This window comes from Vitis riparia, chromosome 1 (genome assembly GCF_004353265.1).
Source record: "Vitis riparia cultivar Riparia Gloire de Montpellier isolate 1030 chromosome 1, EGFV_Vit.rip_1.0, whole genome shotgun sequence".
NCBI classification, from domain to species: domain Eukaryota; kingdom Viridiplantae; phylum Streptophyta; class Magnoliopsida; order Vitales; family Vitaceae; genus Vitis; species Vitis riparia.
Genome location: NC_048431.1, coordinates 10,330,815 through 10,352,074, shown reverse-complemented (window position 1 = coordinate 10,352,074; position 21,260 = coordinate 10,330,815). Strand labels below are relative to the sequence as shown.

At 34.8% G+C, this 21,260-nt stretch overlaps 3 protein-coding genes across 3 annotated transcripts; 2 read left to right on the top strand and 1 right to left on the bottom strand.

Moving 5' to 3' along the window:
• Positions 1-9,726: 9,726 nt before the first annotated feature.
• Positions 9,727-12,079, bottom strand: LOC117920122 (UDP-glycosyltransferase 74B1). The gene is made up of 3 exons (XM_034837484.1): positions 12,015-12,079; positions 10,770-11,511; positions 9,727-10,592 (listed from the first exon to the last, which is right to left on the bottom strand). The coding sequence occupies exons 1-3, from the start codon at positions 12,077-12,079 to the stop codon at positions 9,849-9,851; spliced, it is 1,551 nt and encodes a 516-aa protein (XP_034693375.1). The 3' UTR covers positions 9,727-9,848.
• A 775-nt stretch (positions 12,080-12,854) lies between these two features.
• Positions 12,855-20,920, top strand: LOC117920108 (serine/threonine-protein phosphatase 7 long form homolog). Its single transcript, XM_034837469.1, has 5 exons — positions 12,855-13,132; positions 18,816-19,649; positions 19,761-19,848; positions 19,935-20,336; positions 20,417-20,920. Exons 2-5 carry the CDS (start codon positions 18,829-18,831, stop codon positions 20,918-20,920), a joined length of 1,815 nt encoding a protein of 604 aa, XP_034693360.1. The 5' UTR covers positions 12,855-13,132; positions 18,816-18,828.
• LOC117920113 lies at positions 16,655-18,708 on the top strand. Its single transcript, XM_034837476.1, has 2 exons — positions 16,655-17,645; positions 17,717-18,708. The coding sequence occupies exons 1-2, from the start codon at positions 16,655-16,657 to the stop codon at positions 18,706-18,708; spliced, it is 1,983 nt and encodes a 660-aa protein (XP_034693367.1).
• Positions 20,921-21,260: the final 340 nt, after the last annotated feature.

Here is a 21,260-nt window from a genome sequence, read left to right as displayed (position 1 = left end):
AAGCCTTTTTATGGTGCGGTCCAACTCTCTCTTCTTTCCCAATCGATCTCACTCACGCTCCCAATCGTGCTCGGTTGATCCTTTTTCCCGTTTGGTGCTACCAATTTTTTTCTTTTCTGGATGTGTGCTTCCTCCCGGCCTTCTCTTCGGTGCGGCTGCCAATTTTTTTTTTCCCCTTAATGGTGCTCAACTCATCCATTTTTCAGATCATTTTCTTCTTCTTTTTCTTTTTTTCTTGGACACAGCCCCCATTTTTTGTCCACATCCATGTTGCACCCTTCTATTTTCACTTGCCAAAACTAGTCTTCTTAATCTTCTTCCCATAAACATCCTATTGACTCCACTAGCCTGGATATGACACCTCACCAGTCCGAAAATCATTTTTCTTTCCCCTCAATCGTGCGGTTGCACCTCCCCATTTTCCTTGAACACAACCTCACTCTCTGTCTACATACACGTGAATGTTTCCTTTTCTTTTGCCCCCACAGCTTTGGTAATTCATATTTCAGAAAAAAAAAAAAAAAAAAAAAATGGCATCCTCCTCACGGACTGATTCTCCACTTTCCAAAAAACACCACCTCTTCTCTAAAACCTTCATATCTCAAAGAAGCAAAATTCTCCATTGATAAATCTCCCTACAAAATTCCAAAGTTAATAGGTTAAATTAAATAATAAAAAAAAACGTGTTTTAGAAAATGAATAAAAAATATTGGATTGACAAAAAATGTATATTTTATATAATTATTAGCTTAAATAAAAGTATTTGATGAAATTATTAGATTAAATTAAACAGAAGTATTGTACAAAATTATTAGATTATATTCAAAGTGTTTTACAAAATTATTAGATTAAAATAAATAAAAATATCTTACAAAATTATTAGATTGAATAAAAGTGTTATGAAATGATAAAAAAAATACACAAAGTAATATACAAAATGGCTAAATAAATAATAATAAAAAGGAAAGTCATGTAAGCCATGCAAAAATGTGAGCCATGAAGCCATGCAACCATGCAAGATGTGCCTAAAAGGTGACCTAGGCAAGACTGATAAAACTAATTGGGCTAGTCATGCCTAAATGGGCCTAGAAAAAGTCTAAATGTGCCTAAATGAGCCCAAGTGAACTTAAGTGGGCCTATATGAACCTAAATGGGCCTAAGTGATGCATAATGAGCCAAATGAGCCTAGATAGGCTTAGGGTGGTTAAGTGGGCCTAAGGTTGCGCCTAATGGGTCAAGTGATCCTATATGGGCCTAGGTGAACCCTAGATAGGCTAAGGTATGCCTAATGGATCGAGTGTATCTAAATGAGCCTAGTATCACAAGATGCTTCAAATGACCCTCCCCATGGGCTTATATAGGAAAAGGGAAGCTTTTGGAGACTCCTGGAGCCATCTACACTAAGCCATTGGTGGGAAGAGTGTGGAAGGTTCTAGAAATGCCTAGAGATGTCCACACATCTCTACACTATGGTGGAAGGCATGAGAGGAGTCCAAGGCTTTCTAGAAGATACTAAAGATCTCTTGTATATTCTTGTACATAGGGTTGTACATAGAATAGGGTAGGATGTTCTAGAATATTCTTGATTTGTAAGAAACCCTCCAAGGTTCCATATAGTTCCATTGGTGCCTATAAATAGGTGAGGCCTTCATTTGGCCAGGGCACCCCCCAAATCACTTTCTAACCAAGCAAGTGAGCTTCCAAGCACTTGTAAAGGCTTCATTGAGTAATAAAGAGCTTCCATTCTTTAAGGAGTTGCCTACTAAGCTTCTTAAGCTTTCGAGTCGCAAGTGTCTTAGCCGAGCAAGCTAAGCATTGGGGATCAAGGCTGACTTAGCAAGATCAAGCGTCTTGACTTGCCTAAGTGCCTCACGAGCTTAGTGAACGACTAAGTCCGTGACACTAGGGTGCCTAAGTGGGCCTAAGGTGATGCCTAATGGGCCAAGTGTATCTAAATGGGCCGTTTAAGTTGGCCTAAGGTGGTGCTTAATAAGCTAAGTGTATCTAAATGGACCTATGGTGTCTAAGTAGATTTAAGGTGGTGCCTAATGGGTCAAGTGTATCTAAATGGGTCTAGAGTGCCTAAGTGGGCCTAAGGTGGTGCCTAATGGGCTAAGTATACCTAAATTAGGGCTTCCAAAAGTCACAATGGAGTTAGATAAATCCCTCAACCAAAATCCCTAAGGTGGATTAGAAAATATAGGCTACATAAGTAGGGATGGGCCACCAGGGAATTGCTGTAAAGTACCGAACAAATACCTAATAGGACATGTGCTAAGAGGACAAAATGAAGGGTCTACAGATTAATTTGCATTTTAGGGGTATTTTAATAGTTGGACTTGGAGATCCTACAATGGTTATATATTGAGGTACCAATGATGTTTGGGAAACCTTTATCACTAGTTAACTTGATTTAATCTACGTTATATACCCTAAAACCAAATCTACAAGATGAGTGAGACCTTGAATGTTCAATAACCTAAAACTCTAATTTATTTTATTAAGATAATGGTATTTAATGACCTAAATTGAAAAGATACATTAGGTTTCAAATGCAATTTTGAGTTATAAAATTCAATTTAATCTTGAATGATCTTAACCTTAAAAACTTAAGATTAAGAAAATGAAAACCTTGCTCTCTCTTAAATCTTGATTTTGAAGTTGAATTATCAATATTTTAGATATTTTAATGTATTTGATTGGTTAAGTTTCTTTGATTAGTTTTTAGATTTTTGAATCCATAAAAATCATTTTTTTTTTAAATTTAGGGTTAAATATTAAATTCACTCTTGATAACACATTTTACCAAGCTTTTAGCCGATCTTAGAAGATGATAATACGGACACTACAACTTGTAGTTATCCACTCTCTAATTTTTCTTAGCTAGGATAGCTACGTACTTGGAAAAGTTTAATTAATGAATAGAGAGCAATAATCTTATCAAGCCACTATCTTGTATGGGATATCATAGTGTCTCTATTGAATATCTATTTTGTTATGAATTCATGACTTAAGTCTTCTATGCAACTCCTAATGCATCCAAATCATGTACAATGTAAGAGATGTAAGTTAGAATGCTTATAAAGAATGATCATGGAACATGGATAAATAAAATTACAACTAGAATATAATTAAATTAATAATAAATTTCAAATCTGTTACATCATGTCATGCTTTTAAGTGCTCTATCCTAATGGTATGAACTTTTAACCTTGAGAGAATATTGAGTTTGTGTTGATCCAAAGGACATATGATTAGGAAAACTATAGTCATAACAATTCATTTAGTGGAGTTTGATATATACTCCTTAGAGTTAGAGTACGTCAATTGATCACATAATAAATAGCTTTATAATCCATAGAGAGACAATCTTGATAGGTTGATAGCATTAACTTGTTAGATTACAAACATCGGCTCATTGGGAGTTTGGATGCAATGGATAGTAGGTCATTGACTCGAACTTTGCCTCATTGTATTTTCATAGGATATTGGAGTATAGTTGATTTTCTTTGATGGAGTATTGAATCAACTTTAGAATGGGATTTTAAGGGAATTAGTATTTTTTTAATAGGTCTTAGTAGTCCTTACTCAAGCTCTAAGTTCATGGTGGCATGTTTTACTTGAGGGATTTGAGTTTCTAGTTTATAAGTGTGCATAAGAGCATTATAGTAAAGTACAAGGTTGCACTAGATCTTATGAATTGCCTTTCTATATCAAGCTAATTAATTAATTAGGGCCCAATTGAGTTGAATTAGGTGACCCAAGTCCAATTTGGATTCAAGTACTTAAGCCTATAAAGAAACCTATAAATACCCCTTTAGGGGTTAGGACTTCAAACTTTTACCTCTTGTCTTCTAGAAAAAGTTTTCTAGAAAGAAAGCTTAGATATCATCGAGGAGGAAGAGTAGCCCACGCTTTTCTTGAGTGTTTCGATCCATGTGAAGAAAGATTGGGTGAAAGAACACCGAGTAGACGAGATCTATAACTTCTTCAATGACTTCAATGGACTTAAATTAATCTACAAACATCTAAATCATATGTATGAGTTGCTTTTTCTCTAGATCAATTAATCTTGCTGGTTTTTATAACCTTGTTTTTCACTTTGATTGGATCTAAACAAGTCTAGATTTAAGAGACATGCAGCCTATCCAATCCAAGGACAAGGAATAAAGCAATTCGGGATTTCGAACACCTCTTTCTTAGGATCAATGTTCTAATACATATGAGAAGAAAGATTGCATGAAGGCAGTATCATGTGCCTTAACAAGGGGTAACCTTATGCATGCAATGCTATGTACTAGACTAGACATTTGCTTTTTGTAAGAATGGTGAGTAGATATGAATCCAATCCAAGACTACAACATTAAATGACAGTCAAACATATACTCAAGTATCTTCGAAAAATGAGAGATTATATGTTGGTTTATCATTATGATGAGTTAGTACCCCTTAAGTACGTAAATTCAAGTTATCAGCTTGATAGACTCTCACAAATTTACCTCTGCGTTTATGTTCACTCTAGGTGGTGGGGCTCTTAGTTGGATAAGTGTGAAACAATCTTGTATTGTTAACTTCACTATGGAAGTCAAGTATGTTATCGTTTTTGAAGTAGTAAAAGAAGTCATCTGGCTTAGGAAATTCCTAATGGGACTTAGGTAGTACCCTTGGCTATATCATCCTTCATGTTGTTTTATAATAACAATAGGGTAATCACACATTCTAAAGAACCAAGAAACCACTAGAAGGATAAACACATAGAGAGGAAGTATTAGTTGATAAATAGTAATAAGAGAAGACATGATTGTAAAGAAAATTACTTCTATAACGAACTTGATAGATCCTTTTACTAAGACTTTATTTACAAGAGTCTTTTATAGTTATAAGAATAGTACAAGTGTCAAATGTATTCCTAGCATGCTTTAGGGCTAGTAGGAGTTTGTTAAGATAAAACCCTAGAAAACATGATATGATGCAATATATTTTAGACTTATTAATAAACTTGTTTATTTATGATTATGATTCTCTTTATTATCCTTTTTACATTAATTCTTTATCTGAGTATTCATATTCATATTACTTGCATTATACATGATTTAGGTTTATTAAGAGTTACACAGAAAATACAAGTCATGGATTCCTTGCAAAGTGACAAATGGTTCACAAGCAATTCATAAATTTAGGCAATCCAATAGGGACTATAGTACACTATCTTCAAATTGAAGGGATGACTTATCTTAATTATCAAGATAGCTTTCCCATGATGAGTATAGTAGTATGTATGATTACATATTGGACAAGACTTATGGTAAATTATGACATTAACTATCAAGTTATCATTATTCACGAAGTTACTATATTGTATAGACTCTCAACCTTGAAAGGATATTGAATCTGTGTTGAAATCAATAAAAGGTTTTGTCCTATGGGTGAGAGCCTAAGGTGATCACATATTCCCTCTATATTGGATCACTATTGATAGAGGATGGTGATAATAGGTATTCTCAATAGAGACACCATGATATATCATAGGATTGAGACAGTGAGTCCCCTTGAGTGATCCTAAGGGCATGTGATAAGGAAAATTATGATTATAGTAATTCCTTGGGTGAAATTTGATATATGTACTTCGTGAGTAGAGTATGTCGGTTGATTACATAATAAAAGGATCTATAAATCAAGATTGGAAAGGTAATCTTAAGAGGTTGATAACACTACCTCATTGGATTACAAACATCAATTTATGAGGGATTTGCATGCAGTGGATAGTAGGTCATAAACCCAAGCTTTATCTTATTATAATATCATAGGATACTAGTTAAATGTCAATAATGCAATGCTCTAAATGATTTTTGTTATGCTTATCTTTAAGGTTGTAATAGTTATGGTATGGTTTTCATGGATTGGTCTTTGCATAGTTATTAAGAGGTTGTGTCAATTTCATAGTTGATGTCAAGGTCGTTCTTCACGTGAGGGGTCGTATTTTGCAAGTGGTGATCATCTCTTATGTGAGGACAATGTGCTACAATGTAATGGAGATAAATGTCTAATCCTATTTATAATTTTGTAACATAGTGGGCCCCTTAATAGTGTAAAGGAAAATGTCGTGTGGTGGTAGTACACCTTTCATGTTAGCTTGACACATAACAAAGGATCTACGTGTCTCTATATCTTCTCCTGATTTTCTAGGTTCTTTTGATGAAATAAATAGGAAAATTGAGGTGGTGAGTTTTTCACCTCTGAATGGCATCTTGGGTAAGTTAACTATCACTTGCCTTTATAAAAAGAGGATTGATTCTAAGTAGTTTTGTTTTTCTATTTTCTTTTTTTCTCCATTCTTGAATTCTTATGGTAATGACAAATTTTAACGAAATCAAGAAACACTATAAAGGGTGATAATTTGTTACATCCTCTTTCAAGTATGATTAAATTAGGCCTCATGTTCCTCTTGTGGATCAAAAAGACAAAGGGGTAAGGGAGCTTAGGCCGATCCCTTTCCAACGATCAAATTAGCCATGAATCAATGCGATGATAATGAATAAAGATAGAATCCTCTAAATGTGCCTTGTTATCTAGTTGGTTTCCTTCTTATAACTCCTTTTGGTAGATTGGTTATAGGAGGGTAGCAAAGAACATACCCACTAGGCAATAATTAAAATGATTTCCACTATAGTTATCTTCAAGGCTCCAACTGTTATGAAATGATTACGGTATATAAAGGATCATTTGTTACCTAATTATTTAGGAGGTTGTGTCTATTATGCAATTAATGTAGGGACCATTCTTTAAGTGAGGGTTTGAATTTCGCGAGCAATGATAGTCTGTTATGTGGGGACGACTTATGCAGTGATGTGATACTAACGATAGTTTAGTCATATGTGTTATGTTGTAGCATGGTGAGCCCCTTAATAGTGTTATTACAAATGTCGTGTGGTTGTAGTCATCGCTCCTATTTCATATATATTTCGCTCATCTGTGTGAATGTATATCCCTTGATGCTTCATGCATTCCTTAATACCATTGATCAGATTTAATTAATTTATTGATGGCTAAGGTTTCGAAAAATTGAGTTCGAGAACTTAAAGTATAAATTTTATTACCTGTTCACTCTCCCTTGCTAGTGTGAATCCAGAAAAAGGAATTAGCAATGCTTAGACGTAAGCGCTCGCCGACCTCACCCCTGTAAATTGAACATTCCAAAAATCTATGAAAAATTATTCTGTTGCTCATCCTTGTCATCCCACAGTCCCTATATTTGACTTCAATCTCCCAGTGGTGGAGATTATATTTGACTTGGGTGTGGGAGCGGAAGAGTTTCCGTTGGGCGCCTGATGCCCATGTGGCGATAATTGAGGGTAATTGCTGATACGACGACACCCCAGCTGAGGTGGGGTCACCTGGATGAGCGTGGCTTTGGGTGCTTCTCTGTCAAACCTCACAGCTAGGATCAACAGAATTTAGGAGCTCAGAAATCCCAAGGGGGAACCACGTAGGAATTCGAGAATTGTTTGTTTTGAGTCTTTGTCATGTCCCGGTTTTGGGATGGCAGCAACCATGAGATGGCTTGAGACTCTGTGATTTGTTGGACATGGATGGAGTGATGTGACTGGGCATGGGCTGAGTGATCGGTTGGACATGGATGAAGTAATCTGCCTGGACGTGGTTGCAGCCTTTTATCATGTGGTAGTGAAGAGCCCAACAACCCAAGAACATTGAACCATGTAAGTTATGGCTCTTCTTTGGCACTTTTTTTGTGTAGGACCATAAAAGCACAGACCCTTCAATCCTGAATCATCCTGAAATTTTTTGTGGCTGCTATCCGCCTACCTAAGCCCTTTGTCTATTTAGCCTTTTATGGCAAAGATTCGACAGAGTTTTTCCAGAATTTATTTCTGTATCTATAGTTCTTTATTAAATTAAGGCTATGTTTGGTTCCAGAAAATTTGAAGGAAAATGTAAGGGAAAGAAAATATAAAGGAAAAGTAGAAGGAAAGAAAAAGTGAAGGAAAATAAAAAAAAAATATTAAAAGTTGATAAATTATTTTTTTTTATTACTTCAAACTCATTTTATTTATTTTAACTCATTAATATAAAGATTAAATAATTTAAAAATACATAAACTTTTAATTAGTTTTAATTATATTTGATTTTCTTTAATATTTTTTTATATGACAATCAAACATGAAAAAATCATTTTCTTTTACATTTTTTTTTCTTTCCTTAGTATCGGGAACCAAACATAACCTAACTGAGACATCTTTAAAATTTTGTACCTCTTCTTCCAATCTTGTTTACAAAAAAAAACCAATTTTTTTCCCATTTTCGTGGAACATTTGGTACTGACCAATTATTATGAGTCTCCAACATTGTTTGGGGATCCTTCATTTTAGGTATCGACCTAAATTTTAAATCTAAATCTTAGTCCACAACCTAATGTTTGTACGGCTTAATGTATTTTCTATTTGGGGAGGATAGAGATTGGAGTGGAGCGCTTCACGAATATTGAGCAAGGATACTTCATTTTAGGTATTGACCTAAATTTTGAATCTAAATCTTAATCCACAACCTAATGCTTGTACAACTTAATGCATTTTCTATTTGGGAAGGAGAGGTAAGAGATTGGATTGGAGCGCTTGATGAATATTGAACAATGATAAAAATATCGAGTTATATCATATATCGAAAAAGGTGAATATGATATATAAGTTAAATATATGGTTTGGCAAAAATATCGATAGCACTCACCCATAAACTAGTTACTGGTACATCCGTAATCATGGACATATCAACGATACAAGTAAAATATCAACTCTAAATGAGAAAAAATCGGTAAAAAAAAAAAAATTAAATTATTATAAATAAATTCATTTTAATTATCTTATAATTTTTATGTTAATTAAATATAAAATCATAAATAAAATTATCAATATTTTTAAATAAAAGTATTTTGTGTCAAAATGTACTAATATTTTTAAATAAAAATCATAAATATATCTAAATCACATAATTAGTACATTTGAAATAATTTATTTTTAAATTAATAATTTTATTTATTTTGATATTCAAGTATAATAATAGTATATTGAGAATAAATTAACTTAGTACGTTTTTAAATTAGTATATCATTGAATTTAAATTAGTATATTTTTAAAATTAATTAACATATTTTCAATAGATGTAAGTAAATTAACTTAGCATAATAATATATTTGAATTATATAATTAGTATATTTGTAATAATTTAACTTCATAATGAGTGTATACTTACAAAATTCACATTTTTTATCGATCGACACGATATAATTAATTTTAATATCACAAATCATATTATACATATATCAATTTCTTCAACAAAACAACTTTAAAATGTCTATTATACTTCTAATTTCATTTTTAAGAGTTTTTTTTTTTTTTTTTACATTTTTATAAGTTTTGATTAGTTTTTGATTTACTAATATTTTGTTTCAAAATATATGTCGATATATTTATGATATAACCGTAAAATCTAAATACCGACATATTTATGATTATCAATATTTTCATCATTGATATTAAAATATGTATTCACGTGCATATTGAGTACCTTTGTAAGGAGTGGAGGAAACATTCACTGGCGAGTTGAGGACGGACAAGGACAACCCTATATCCTTTTGTAGACATTGTTTACATGGATTCAAATAGGGATATTCTTGACTAACCTTGTCAATGATTAAAACAAAGCCTTAGAACATAGCCAATAAAATGCTAGCATAGACGATAACAAACAACAAATTACAATGAAAAATTTAGAGGAAACCACACAGTAAAAAGAGAAACAGACTAGTCCAAACAATGTTCCTATCTACTGCCCATTCAAATACTTTCTCCTTTCTTAGCTGCAGACATCAACTGCTCCACAAATTGTTCAATGCATTGATCAGAGCTCCCTCCTTCACTGATGGCTTCCTTGGCCAATCGCCTCCATTTACTGGCATTCCTCTTGATCTCTTCGCTTCTCTTCCCTACCATTACTTCCTTCAAGCACATTAAGAGTTCTCCTCTCCTTACAATTCCCAACTCATCCTCCTTAGCTCTCACCCCCACTTCCCAAATCTCCTCCACAAACTTAGCATCAGTGTGTTGGTCAGTCCATTGTGGCACTCCCACCATGGGCACACCCAAGCTCAGCCCTTCTAGCGTTGAATTCCACCCACAGTGTGATACAAAGCACCCGATGGCTTCATGTGCTAGCATTTCCAGTTGGTTGCACCATGTCACGATTAGACCCTGCTCCTCTGCTGAGTCTATGAATCCTTCTGGCAATTTACTTCGTTCGGACTCCTTCACCACCCACAGGAAATGTTGCCCACTCGCCTTCAATCCCCACGCGATCTCTTCCATTTGTTTTGCCGACAGTGACACCATACTTCCAAAGGAGACGTACACCACCGACTGGGGTGCCTTCGTTTCTAGCCATTTGATGCACTTGTCGCTCAGTGGCTTCCATAGACTCGCTCCATATCCTTTGTCCCCATCAATCCGGCCATCCAGGTAGGCTGACGGCACCATTGGACCGACCAACATCCCTGGCCAGAGCTCTGATATGGATTTTGCCGCCTTTCTCCATCATAAACATACACAAACCAGAATATTAGCCCTCAAAATAAGATATTAACTCAAACAGCTCTAGTATATTTGCTTCCAGAGTATCCAAGTATTTTATTTGTTCCCCTTTAAGCAAATACTAAGCATCCTAAAATTGACAGGTTAATGAAAGTTAATAATAGTATGTACCTCGCCTTCTAATTCCTCAAAGGAGTTCCCAATTACCCAATCAACCTTGTCCAAATTAGAATACTGGCTCAATTTCATAGTCAAGTAAGCCGGGTAGCTTTCTGGGAACTTAACAAAAGTTGGCAAGTCTGGGAAGTTCAATGGAGGCAAACCAGGCAGCAACAAGGGAGTGTCCTCTAGCTTCACCGGCAAAGTAAGTAGGCCATGGTGTATGCGGCAGAATATGGCGCACACGGTGGCGGAGTTTGTGAAAAACGCAGCTCCGTGTATGCCATGTTCCCTGGCAACATCTAGAGCCCATGGGAGAAATGAATCGTATAAAACACAATTGATTGGGTGGGTAGTGTGTTGGTGCTTGTGGATGAGTTGGGACAGAGTTCTGGAGCCGTTGGCCTTGAATGCCTTGAGGTATACATCCTCCTTTCCAGCTTGAGCAAAACCACCCTCATCGAAGCCATCAGAGATGGGCTCCACCCCAATATTTGGTACACGGATGGAGTTGACTGTGTAACGGGTTGTTGCTAGTGTAGCTTTGACACCCTTCGAGGCTAGGCGTTTGGCGAATTGGAGGAGAGGATTGATGTGTCCTTGGCTGGGGTAAGGTACCACTACTACATGACCTCTGTACTCCATTTCTTTTTCTCCTTTCTGCTGCTGTGTTTCATTCCGCCTGCAGTATCCTCCTTTATAGGATGGGATCAGTTGCGGCAGCAGTTCAATTTTCTCCTCGGCCCAGAAGGGCCTGATCCCGTGGGATTAGGGATGGCAATGGGGCGGGTCATTTTGAGTACCTGCCCCGCCCCGAATGGGAATATTATTTTCCTAAACGGGTATGGGACGGGTTTGGGATTTTTTTTAAACCCAGGGCGGGTTCGGGTATTGCCCCGCCCGCCCCGCCCCGATTATATATAAATTTAAAATTAAAATTTAATTTAATTTAAAATTTAAAATTATTTTAATTTAATTTTTATTTTATTATTTTTAATATATAGATAATAATAAATTATTTTTAATAAAATAAGTTATAAAAAATATAATAATTTAATTATTTATAAAATATATTTATTTTAATATAATTAAAAATTTTAAAAGTAATTTTAAAAAAAATTAAAATTAAAATTAAATAAAAAGTTAAACGGGGCAGGTATGGGAATGTAGGATACCCGCCCGCCCCGTTTAATTTTTTAAATGGGACGGGGATGAGAATTGCTTTAAATAAACGAGGCGGGGTTGGGAGGGGGGCACCCTGCCCCGTTGCCATCCCTACATGGGATACCAATGTTATTGAGCACATTTAACTTGTTGCCCATTTGGAGTTTTCAAAAAGAGAAAAAAAAAAAGAAAAAATTAATCTTACAAAGTGATGCATTGGTATGGAACAAGCTTTTTCATTTATTTATTTTTATATGTGACATAACCTGCATTGACATATTAAGTTAATTTTTAAAAATATTTTAAACTAATGTTAGTACTTTCAGGCCTTAAAATAATTTTTTAGAATAATTTTTTAAAATTATTCTCTAATTTTTATAAAATAAAAGTATGTTCAAAAACCTAAATTATTTTTAATATTTTTAAATATGTTTTTAAAATAATTTTTATATTTGACATTTAATTTTTAATCATTTTATATGTTTATATAATTATTTCTTAAAATAATCATCAAAAAACAAGTAAAAATAACTAAAAGAGAAAATAAAAAAAATAATTAAAATATTCTTTAAAAACACTCTAATTTTATTTTTTTCTATTCTTACTAACAAAAATTAAAAAAATAATTTTTAATTATCAAACGTATTTTCTGTATTTTTGTTTTGAAGATGTAAGGATGAAAAACTATGAATAAGTAATTAAATTAGTTATATCTTATATCTTAAAATACTTATAAAAACATATGACAGCGTTATTCATATTGACATATGAATGATAATTTGTTATAAAGATTAAAGACTACAGATATGGAAAGGTCAGAAGGACGTGGGCGGATTCGGTGGAATCCTTACTGGTGGCAACTGGTTAATTTTGGAAAGCGGTGGCCCTGACTTTAGGGGGATCTTGATAAATATACGGCAATTAGAAAAAGTAATTTTTAAAATACCGTAGATTGGAAAATAATTCCAATTCTACGGCACTTTTTAACAGGTAGGATGACACGTCGGATAACCCATTTCCTCAGCCCGTTTTCTTCTTTTCTTCTCTACTTCAAAAATCATTTTGTCCTCTGCCCCAAACTCATTTTCCCGCACGCCGATTAGGGAGGGGAGATCCTTACCGCCGATTAGGGAGGGAAGATCCTTACCTCAACGCCAATAAGAAGGAACTGAAGTGGAGATCTGAGAGACCATTGCCCTCGGTTTTTTTTTGTAAGTTTTATGGTTATATTTGGTGGTGTGGTTGTGTTTGGTCACCGAGAAAGTGTGGGAAAGTTGAAAAAAAATAAAGTTTTTGTTTTTTTTTTTACAATGAAACAGAGTAGACTAAAAATTATGGAGAAAGTTTTCATTTTTTTTTTATTTTTGTGGTTCGACTTGTTGTGATTCTGTTTGGTTGCCAAGAAAGTATGGGAAAGTTGAAAAAAAATAAAGTTTTCATTTTTTTTTTACAATGAAACCGAGTAGACTAAAAATTATGGAGAAAGTTTTCATTTTTTTGTGGTTCAACTTGTTGTGATTCTGTTTGGTTGCCAAGAAAGTGTGGGAAAATTGAGAATTTTGTTTCCATTTTTTTTTCCGCCAGCTCGGATACAATATTTGATCCAATTTTTTTTTTTTTATATAAAAAAACTATTTGGTAATCTGATAATGATTTGCAGGGAAAGGTTGCGTTTTTCAGCCTGGCTCAAAAATCGTGGATTTAGGGTTTGTGAAATTTAAATTCAATGGCACAAAAGCAAAGAGACCCCTAGAACAGCTCCAGAAAGCACAGAGAGCAAAAAAACAAAAGCATTTTTTTTTTCGTTGGGGGTTTTGCAAGAAGAGAAACAAAGCAATTCTTCTATCTACCCACTTCACCTTGTCTAAGAATCCTTTTTCGGCATCATCTTTTGGTGTATGTTTTGGTTGTGCAATTCTGTTCTTGTTACATTGGTTGTTATGGTTGTTTGGTTTATACTCTTTCTTTGCAAGTCCTAGTTGCACAATTTGTGGGAGGATTCAGGGAGCACATTAGAGGTTTGTTTGGATCTTGAAAAGTATGAGGGGAAATAAAGGCGTTGAAAACATCTTGAGGAATGAATCATTCTCAATTAGTGTTTGGTATTTTTTTTTTCTTCCTGTCATCCTTTAACATCCAAGAAGATCCTTGTAAACCAAAACTTGCTCATTTTCTCTCCTGCTTGGAGAGGTGAATAATTCAGTAATTGTAACTTGAGTTAGGTGCATCAAACAATCTTCAAAAGAAACATCACAATTTTGTTGTGGAATTGGAGTAAAAGTAGCTCGTTGTTATAGCTCTGTATTCCCTTATTTTTGCTTTGTTTCTCTTCTTGTGAAAGAGAGGTGAGGAGAAATTTCTTCATGGATATACTCTCTTTTTATTTGTTAAAATTAAAAATATATTTTTACTAATCAATTAAATGAAAATTTTAATTTGATAAGTGTACATTGATTAATTTTAAAATCTATTTAATATTAAAATTATGATATATTTTTACTAATCAATTAAATGAAAATTTTAATTTTAATTATAAAATAATTATAATTAATTTGTTATTTAAGGTTTTTTTTTAATATTGTACTTATATCCTAACTTTTGATATATATTTTTTTAGTACATATCATATATCATAGGGCAACTTTGTCCTAGTGGAGATGGGAATGCATGTTGAACCTTTTGTTGGGGGTTCAAATCCCCTCAACAACAGCGAAAAAAGCTCAATTTTGAACGTTAACCACGATATAAAATATATAAAAAGTATAAATGTACTCAATATATTATAAAATAAATGATGATAAATGTATAAATTTTTATATATCAATAATATTAAAAATACTATGAATAAAATTATGATATATTTTTACTAATCAATTAAACGAAAAATTTAATTTCAATTATAAAATAGTTATAATTAATTTGTTATTTAAAGTGTTTTTTTTAATATTGTATTTATATCATAACTTTTGATATATATTTCTTTAGTGCATATCATATATCATAGGGTAAGTTTGCCTTAGTGGAGCTAGGGATGCATGTTGAACCTTTTGTTGGGGGTTCAAATCCTCTCAACAATAGCAAAAAAAACTCAATTTTGATTTAAAATCTATTTAATATTAAAATTATGATATATTTTTACTAATCAATTAAATGAAAATTTTAATTATAAAATAGTTATAATTAATTTGTTATTTAAAGTGCTTTTTTAATATTGTGTTTATATTCTAACTTTAAATATATATTTCTTTAGTGTATATCATATATCATAGGACGAGTTTGCCCTAGTGGAGTTGGGATGCATGCCTAACCTTTTGTTAGAGGTTCAAATCCCCTCAACAACACCAAAAAAGCTCAATTTTGAGTGTTAACCACCAATATAAAATATAAATTTGATATTATTTATAATAAAAAATATAAATTTGATAAGTGTACATTGATTAATTTTAAAATCTATTTAATATTAAATTTATGATATATTTTTACTAATCAATTAAATGAAAATTTTAATTTTAATTATAAAATAGTTATAATTAATTTGTTATTTAAGGTGTTTTTTTAATATTGTACTTATATCCTAACTTTTGATATATATTTCTTTAGTACATATCATATATCATAGGGCAACTTTGTCCTAGTGGAGATGAGGATGCATGTTGAACCTTTTGTTAGGGGTTCAAATCCCCTCAACAACAAAAAAAAAAGCTCAATTTTGAGCCACTTATAATATAAAATATAAATTTGATAAGTGTACATTGATTAATTTTAAAATCTATTTAATATTAAAATTATGATATATTATAAAATAAATGATGATAAATGGATAAATTTTTAATATATTAATAATATTAAAAACACTATGGATAAAATTATGATATAATTTTACTAATCAATTAAATGAAAATTTTAATTTCAATTATAAAATAGTTATAATTAATTTGTTATTTCAAGTATTTTTTTTTAATATTGTATTTATATCCTAACTTTTGATATATATTTCTTTAGTGCATATCATATATCATAGGGCAAGTTTGCCTTAGTGGAGGTAGGGATGCATGTTGAAATACTATCTTTTTTTTAGCATGGATATACTATCTTTTTATTTGTTAAAATTAAATAATTTATTTTGTATAAAATGAATACATTAACTTGAATATGATACATTAAAATAAATTTAATTTGATTCAGACTTACATATATTTTATTTGATTCTTTTTAGGTACATGAATGGATAGTTTGCTTACAATTGTGTGTTACAAGGATGGTGAAATAATTGATGGCCCAAATGGGGTGTGTTACAATTGTCCTCCTAAAAAAGGTGTTTTAGTGAACAATTTGATCAAATATGATGAGTTGGAGGATAAGTTGTGTCATGTTATGTCGATTGATCGCGCTGATACCATGTTATCCATGATATTTCGGTATCCAATTCTTATGTCGATTGGAAATGGGAACATTAACTATATACAATTACCAATTAAAGATGATGATGATGTAAGGTTAATGTTTCATGTTGTAGCACAAATCCCACCGTCGAATACTATTGAAATGTATTTGCAGACACGTCCAAGGGATCATTCATCTGAGTTAAGTCCATCATTTGATCAAGAAATTATGGGTCATGATGTGGAAATACCTGCAAAGGGGAATTCGGCAGTGCAGATTGATGAAATGGATGAGAATTTAGCACACAATGACGAAATGGGGGGAATTTGGCAGTAGTAACTCAGTCAGTCATGGGAGCGACAAACAATTATGTTGACATCCCATTTACAAATGAAAATGATGATGTGGAATTTTATGATGAGGACGAAATTAATGAGATGCATTATGATGATGAACCTCCAACAAATAAGGTTTCTTCAGATGATGGTGAGCATATTATGCCTTCCCCAATGTTCAAACAATTGAATTGGGATGCAATAAATAGCATGACTGCTGAGCCTTTCACACCACGTACCGGATTGTGGAATGAATCCAATGAGTTGTTTAAAGGATTGAGATTTGAGAGTAAAGAAGACTTGCAATATGCTGTAAAACGTTATGCAATATGTCGGAATCAACATTTGGTGGTTTGTGAATCAGAACCACAATTGTGGGCAGTGAGATGTAAGAAGTGGCAGGAAGGATGTAATTGGAGGCTTCGTGCATGTCGTCGTAAAAGCCATGGAATGTTTGAGATAACCAAGTACGCAGGTCCTCATACTTGTGTTTACCCTAAATTATCACAAGACCACTCTCAATTGGACTCTACATTGATTGCAAGAGAGATCCAAAATGTAGTTCAGAGGGATCACACTACCTCTATTGCTACATTACACCAGATAGTGAAGGATAAATTTGGATATGATGTCCATTATAGGAGAATTTGGGAAGCTAAGAGAAAAGCAATGCTTAGAGTTTTTGGTGATTGGGATGAATCTTATCAAGCATTGCCGAAGTGGATGAACATCCTTCAGCTAACTAATCCTGGAACAAAGGTTGTTTGGAAGACAATACCTTTAGGAGGGATTTCTGGGAACGTGCGGTTTATGCGTGTTTTTTGGGCATTTGGGGCAAGTGTTGAAGGGTTCAAGCATTGCAGACCAATTATACAAATTGATGGTACATTCCTATATGGAAAATACATGGGGAAGCTTTTAATTGCTACTTCAATTGATGGAAATGGTCATGTATTCCCCTTGCGTTTGCAATTGTTGAGGAAGAATCACAGGATAGTTGGTCTTGGTTTCTTATTGCATTGAGGCATCACGTCACTCAAAGAGAAGGAATATGCTTAATTTCAGATCGCCATGCAGGAATAAATGCTGCTGTTAGAAATCCATTAGTTGGATGGAGCCCCCCTCATGCGCAACATCGATACTGTCTTAGGCATGTAGTGAGCAATTTTAATGACAAATTTAAGAATAAGGTCTTAAAAGAGTTGGCGTATAGAGCTGGATGTCAACATCAACCGCGGAAGTATGAGAGATACATGGAGGAGTTAAAACGATTGGATGAAAAAAGTGTGGCTTGGTTTTCAAAGTTAGACACTCAAAAGTGGACTCAAGCATATGATCTAGGATATCGGTATGGGTGGATGACCACAAATATTGCTGAGTGCATTAATGGGGTGCTTAAGGGAGCGCGAATGTTACCTATCACTGCACTTGTTCAATTAACTTTTTATCGATGTGTGTCATACTTTGAGACTCGTAGAGCAGAGATACGTGCTAGAATGGCAGTTGGAGATGTGTACACTGCATATGCAATTGAAAAATTTAGAAGAGCCGAGGCCAAAGCTAGTGGACACACTGTCACCATTTTCCATCGAATTCATGAAACATTTGAAGTAATTACAGCTCTCCATGGGTTTCATATGGATAAAGGACGTAACAAACAAGTGGTTAAGCTTAATGAAGGTACATGTAGTTGTAATAAGTGGCAATCATTTGGCATTCCATGCTCACATGTGCTAGCTGTTTCTGCTCATATGAGGATTGATAGTTGGCAATTAGTTGAAAAATACTATAGGCTGGATGCCTATGCCAGTTGTTACGCTCCTGAATTTCATCCCATTCCTCATGAATCTTATTGGCCATATCCTGATTTTCCTATTCTCCACCCTGACCCAACTTCAATGAGGGATAAGGGGCGTCCTAGATCATCAAGGATAAGGAATGAAATGGATTTGAAGGAACCAAGCGTTAGGATTCGATGTGGTTTATGTAAAATAGCGGGCCATAATCGTCGCAATTGTCCCACAAAAGATGGAGGGCAATCCTCCAACCCCCTTCCTCATGACAATTAAAGTATGAAAGATTATCCATTTTGATAATATGATATTTTTATGTAATGTCTGTAAATTTGTAATCATACTAATGATAACAAGAATTAATGGTTATTTGGTATATGTAGGTATCACCGCACGATGGAGCCGGGACCTTTGGATCCGACAGTTCTACATGGACAGGCCAGACACAGGTCATCTGTAGCATGGACAGGTGTAGACTCTAAGGAGCTTCATTGTAGACGGCGTGAGGCGATCTTCCATCGCACCAGTGTCCTCGACGAGCGTATTATTCCGTTGTTGCAGCGGGCAGGCTTCTATGGTGTTGCACGCTTAGGATTCATTTCCTTGGATTGGCATCTTATTACTGCATTTGTTGAGAGATGGCGACCTGAGACTCATACCTTCCACTTACCTCAGGGGGAGTGCACGATTACACTACAGGATATTGCCATGTTGATTGGACTACCAGTAGATGGAGATGCAGTTACTGGTAGCACATGTTTAGATTGGAGGCGTGTATGTTATTCTCTATTAGGACTCACTCCTGGAGATACAGACATAGATGGCCAGCGCCTTCATCTTACATGGTTGAGTCAGAGCTTCCCTACTTTGGCACCAGATGCTGATGAGGAGTCTATTCAGCGTTATACTAGGGCTTATATCTTACAGCTCATTGGAGGTTTTCTATTTTCAGGAAAGTCTAGCGATAAGGTGCATCTTATGTTTTTACCCCTTCTAGAGGATTTTGAGGTTGCTGGTAGGTATAGTTGGGGTAGTGCATGTTTAGCCTGGCTTTATCGACAGTTGTGTCGAGCCTCTCATATTGATACACATGATATATCTGGCCCACTGATTTTGCTCCAGTTATGGGTATGGGAGAGGTTCCCATTTATTGCACCTCATCGTTTACGTGTAGCTCCACATGATGACCAGCTGCCTCCACCTCCATTGGCCATTCGGTATATATTATAAAATTACGACAAATTTTACTATTATGAGGATACATGCATAAACTTAAATTCTAACATTTTTTATTTATTTAACTATGCTTTGTTATTTTAATTTTATAGGTGGAGAGATGAGTTTCGGACTACTTCCATTAGCATGCACGTCTTAGCTCAGTATAGGCACCATCTTGATCGACTTACAGCAGATCAGGTGATAAAAGTGTGATTCATTTCTTATACTTGTTTCTCTAAACAAATTTTATACCATTGATTATATCTAACGTTTCTTGGGTACAGATTATATGGCAGCCTTATGTTGATGACATGAATGTTGGTCTTCCTGATTATTGTACTGCTGGGAAAGATATATGGTGCACTATCTCACCTTTGATATGTTTCCACATAATTGAATGGCATAGACCTGATCGAGTATTGCGGCAGTTTGGTTTTCGTCAAGGGATTCCTCAACCATGTGATAATGAGTCAATCTTACACAAGTGTGATTTGAGAGGTAGACATGATGTTGATTGGACTACTCGACATGGAGACTACATTCGACGTTGGAGCTCTAGGCGTGAGCATATTGCTAGAGGCGAGATGGCTATAGGTTCATTAGGGTATCATGATCCATACATGGTGTGGTATCGCTCCATTACTATTCGGTTTCTTACTCGGACTGGGTCCTTCCACGAGCTATTGGTAATTTTTATGTTTTATCTTTTTATTAAAGTTTATTTTATTTTTATAAGAATTTAATTTAACTCTTATTTGATTTACAGACTACCAGCATACACCAGATATATGATATTGCACCTCCAGATGATTTTCGCATTCGCAGGCTATGTACTACTGTATTAGAGGCCATACATGAGATGGATCGCTTAGATGCTCCATTTAGTGTTGATGCTACTACACAGCTCCAGCCTCCATCAGGAGATGTACGACCTACACGACGAGGGCCTCGTACGAGAGAGATTAGGCATACACCAGTTGTTCCCCGAGTGCGACCATCGACTGACATTAGTCCACCTCATCAGCAGCCGACATCATCCATTACTCGATCAGGAGGTGTACGGACTAGAGGGGAGGGTCTCATACGAGGAGTAGTCCACCACCTCATCAGCAGTCGATATCATCCATCACTCGATCAGGAGGTGTACGGACTAGGGGAGGAGGGCCTCATACGAGGAGTAGTCCACCACCTCATCAGCAGCCGATATCACCCATTACTCGATCAGGAGGTGTACGGACTAGAGGGCGAGGGCTCATACGAGAGGGACTAGCCATACATCTGTTCTTAGAGATGCACCATCGACTGACATTAGCCTGCCACCTGTTCAGGAGACTCCTATTACACCTATGGAGGTGCCATCCACTCCACCTGTAGTACCACTTGTTGCATCATCACCACCATCGATAGAGGCTTCTTTGGTTCATGAGGAGTTAGTTCATATAGCAAATGATGATCAACAAGGACAAGAGACTAATCGTGGTCGAGGACATGGTCGAGGACGTGGTAGGAGACGTGGTCGTGGAGCTCATGGAGGGTTACATGTTAGCCCCATAGAGCCACTAGTGGAGCATGCACATCATAGACGTCCATTACGGAAGAGGAAGGCTCCT

Excerpts from the sequence above, each read along its gene's own strand:
- LOC117920113 (XM_034837476.1), top strand. The coding sequence starts at position 16,655 with ATGGGAGCGACAAACAATTATGTTGACATCCCATTTACAAATGAAAAT. Across the intron at positions 17,646-17,716 it reads TCACAGGATAGTTGGTCTTG|GAATAAATGCTGCTGTTAGA; the intron begins GTTTCTTATTGC and ends ATCGCCATGCAG.
- LOC117920122 (XM_034837484.1), bottom strand. The coding sequence starts at position 12,079 with ATGGGCAACAAGTTAAATGTGCTCAATAACATTGGTATCCCATGTAGG. Across the intron at positions 11,512-12,014 it reads AGGGATGGCAACGGGGCAGG|GCCCTTCTGGGCCGAGGAGA; the intron begins GTGCCCCCCTCC and ends CCACGGGATCAG. Across the intron at positions 10,593-10,769 it reads TTGAGGAATTAGAAGGCGAG|GCGGCAAAATCCATATCAGA; the intron begins GTACATACTATT and ends TGATGGAGAAAG.
- LOC117920108 (XM_034837469.1), top strand. The coding sequence starts at position 18,829 with ATGGAGCCGGGACCTTTGGATCCGACAGTTCTACATGGACAGGCCAGA. Across the intron at positions 19,650-19,760 it reads CCACCTCCATTGGCCATTCG|GTGGAGAGATGAGTTTCGGA; the intron begins GTATATATTATA and ends TTAATTTTATAG. Across the intron at positions 19,849-19,934 it reads ATCGACTTACAGCAGATCAG|ATTATATGGCAGCCTTATGT; the intron begins GTGATAAAAGTG and ends TCTTGGGTACAG.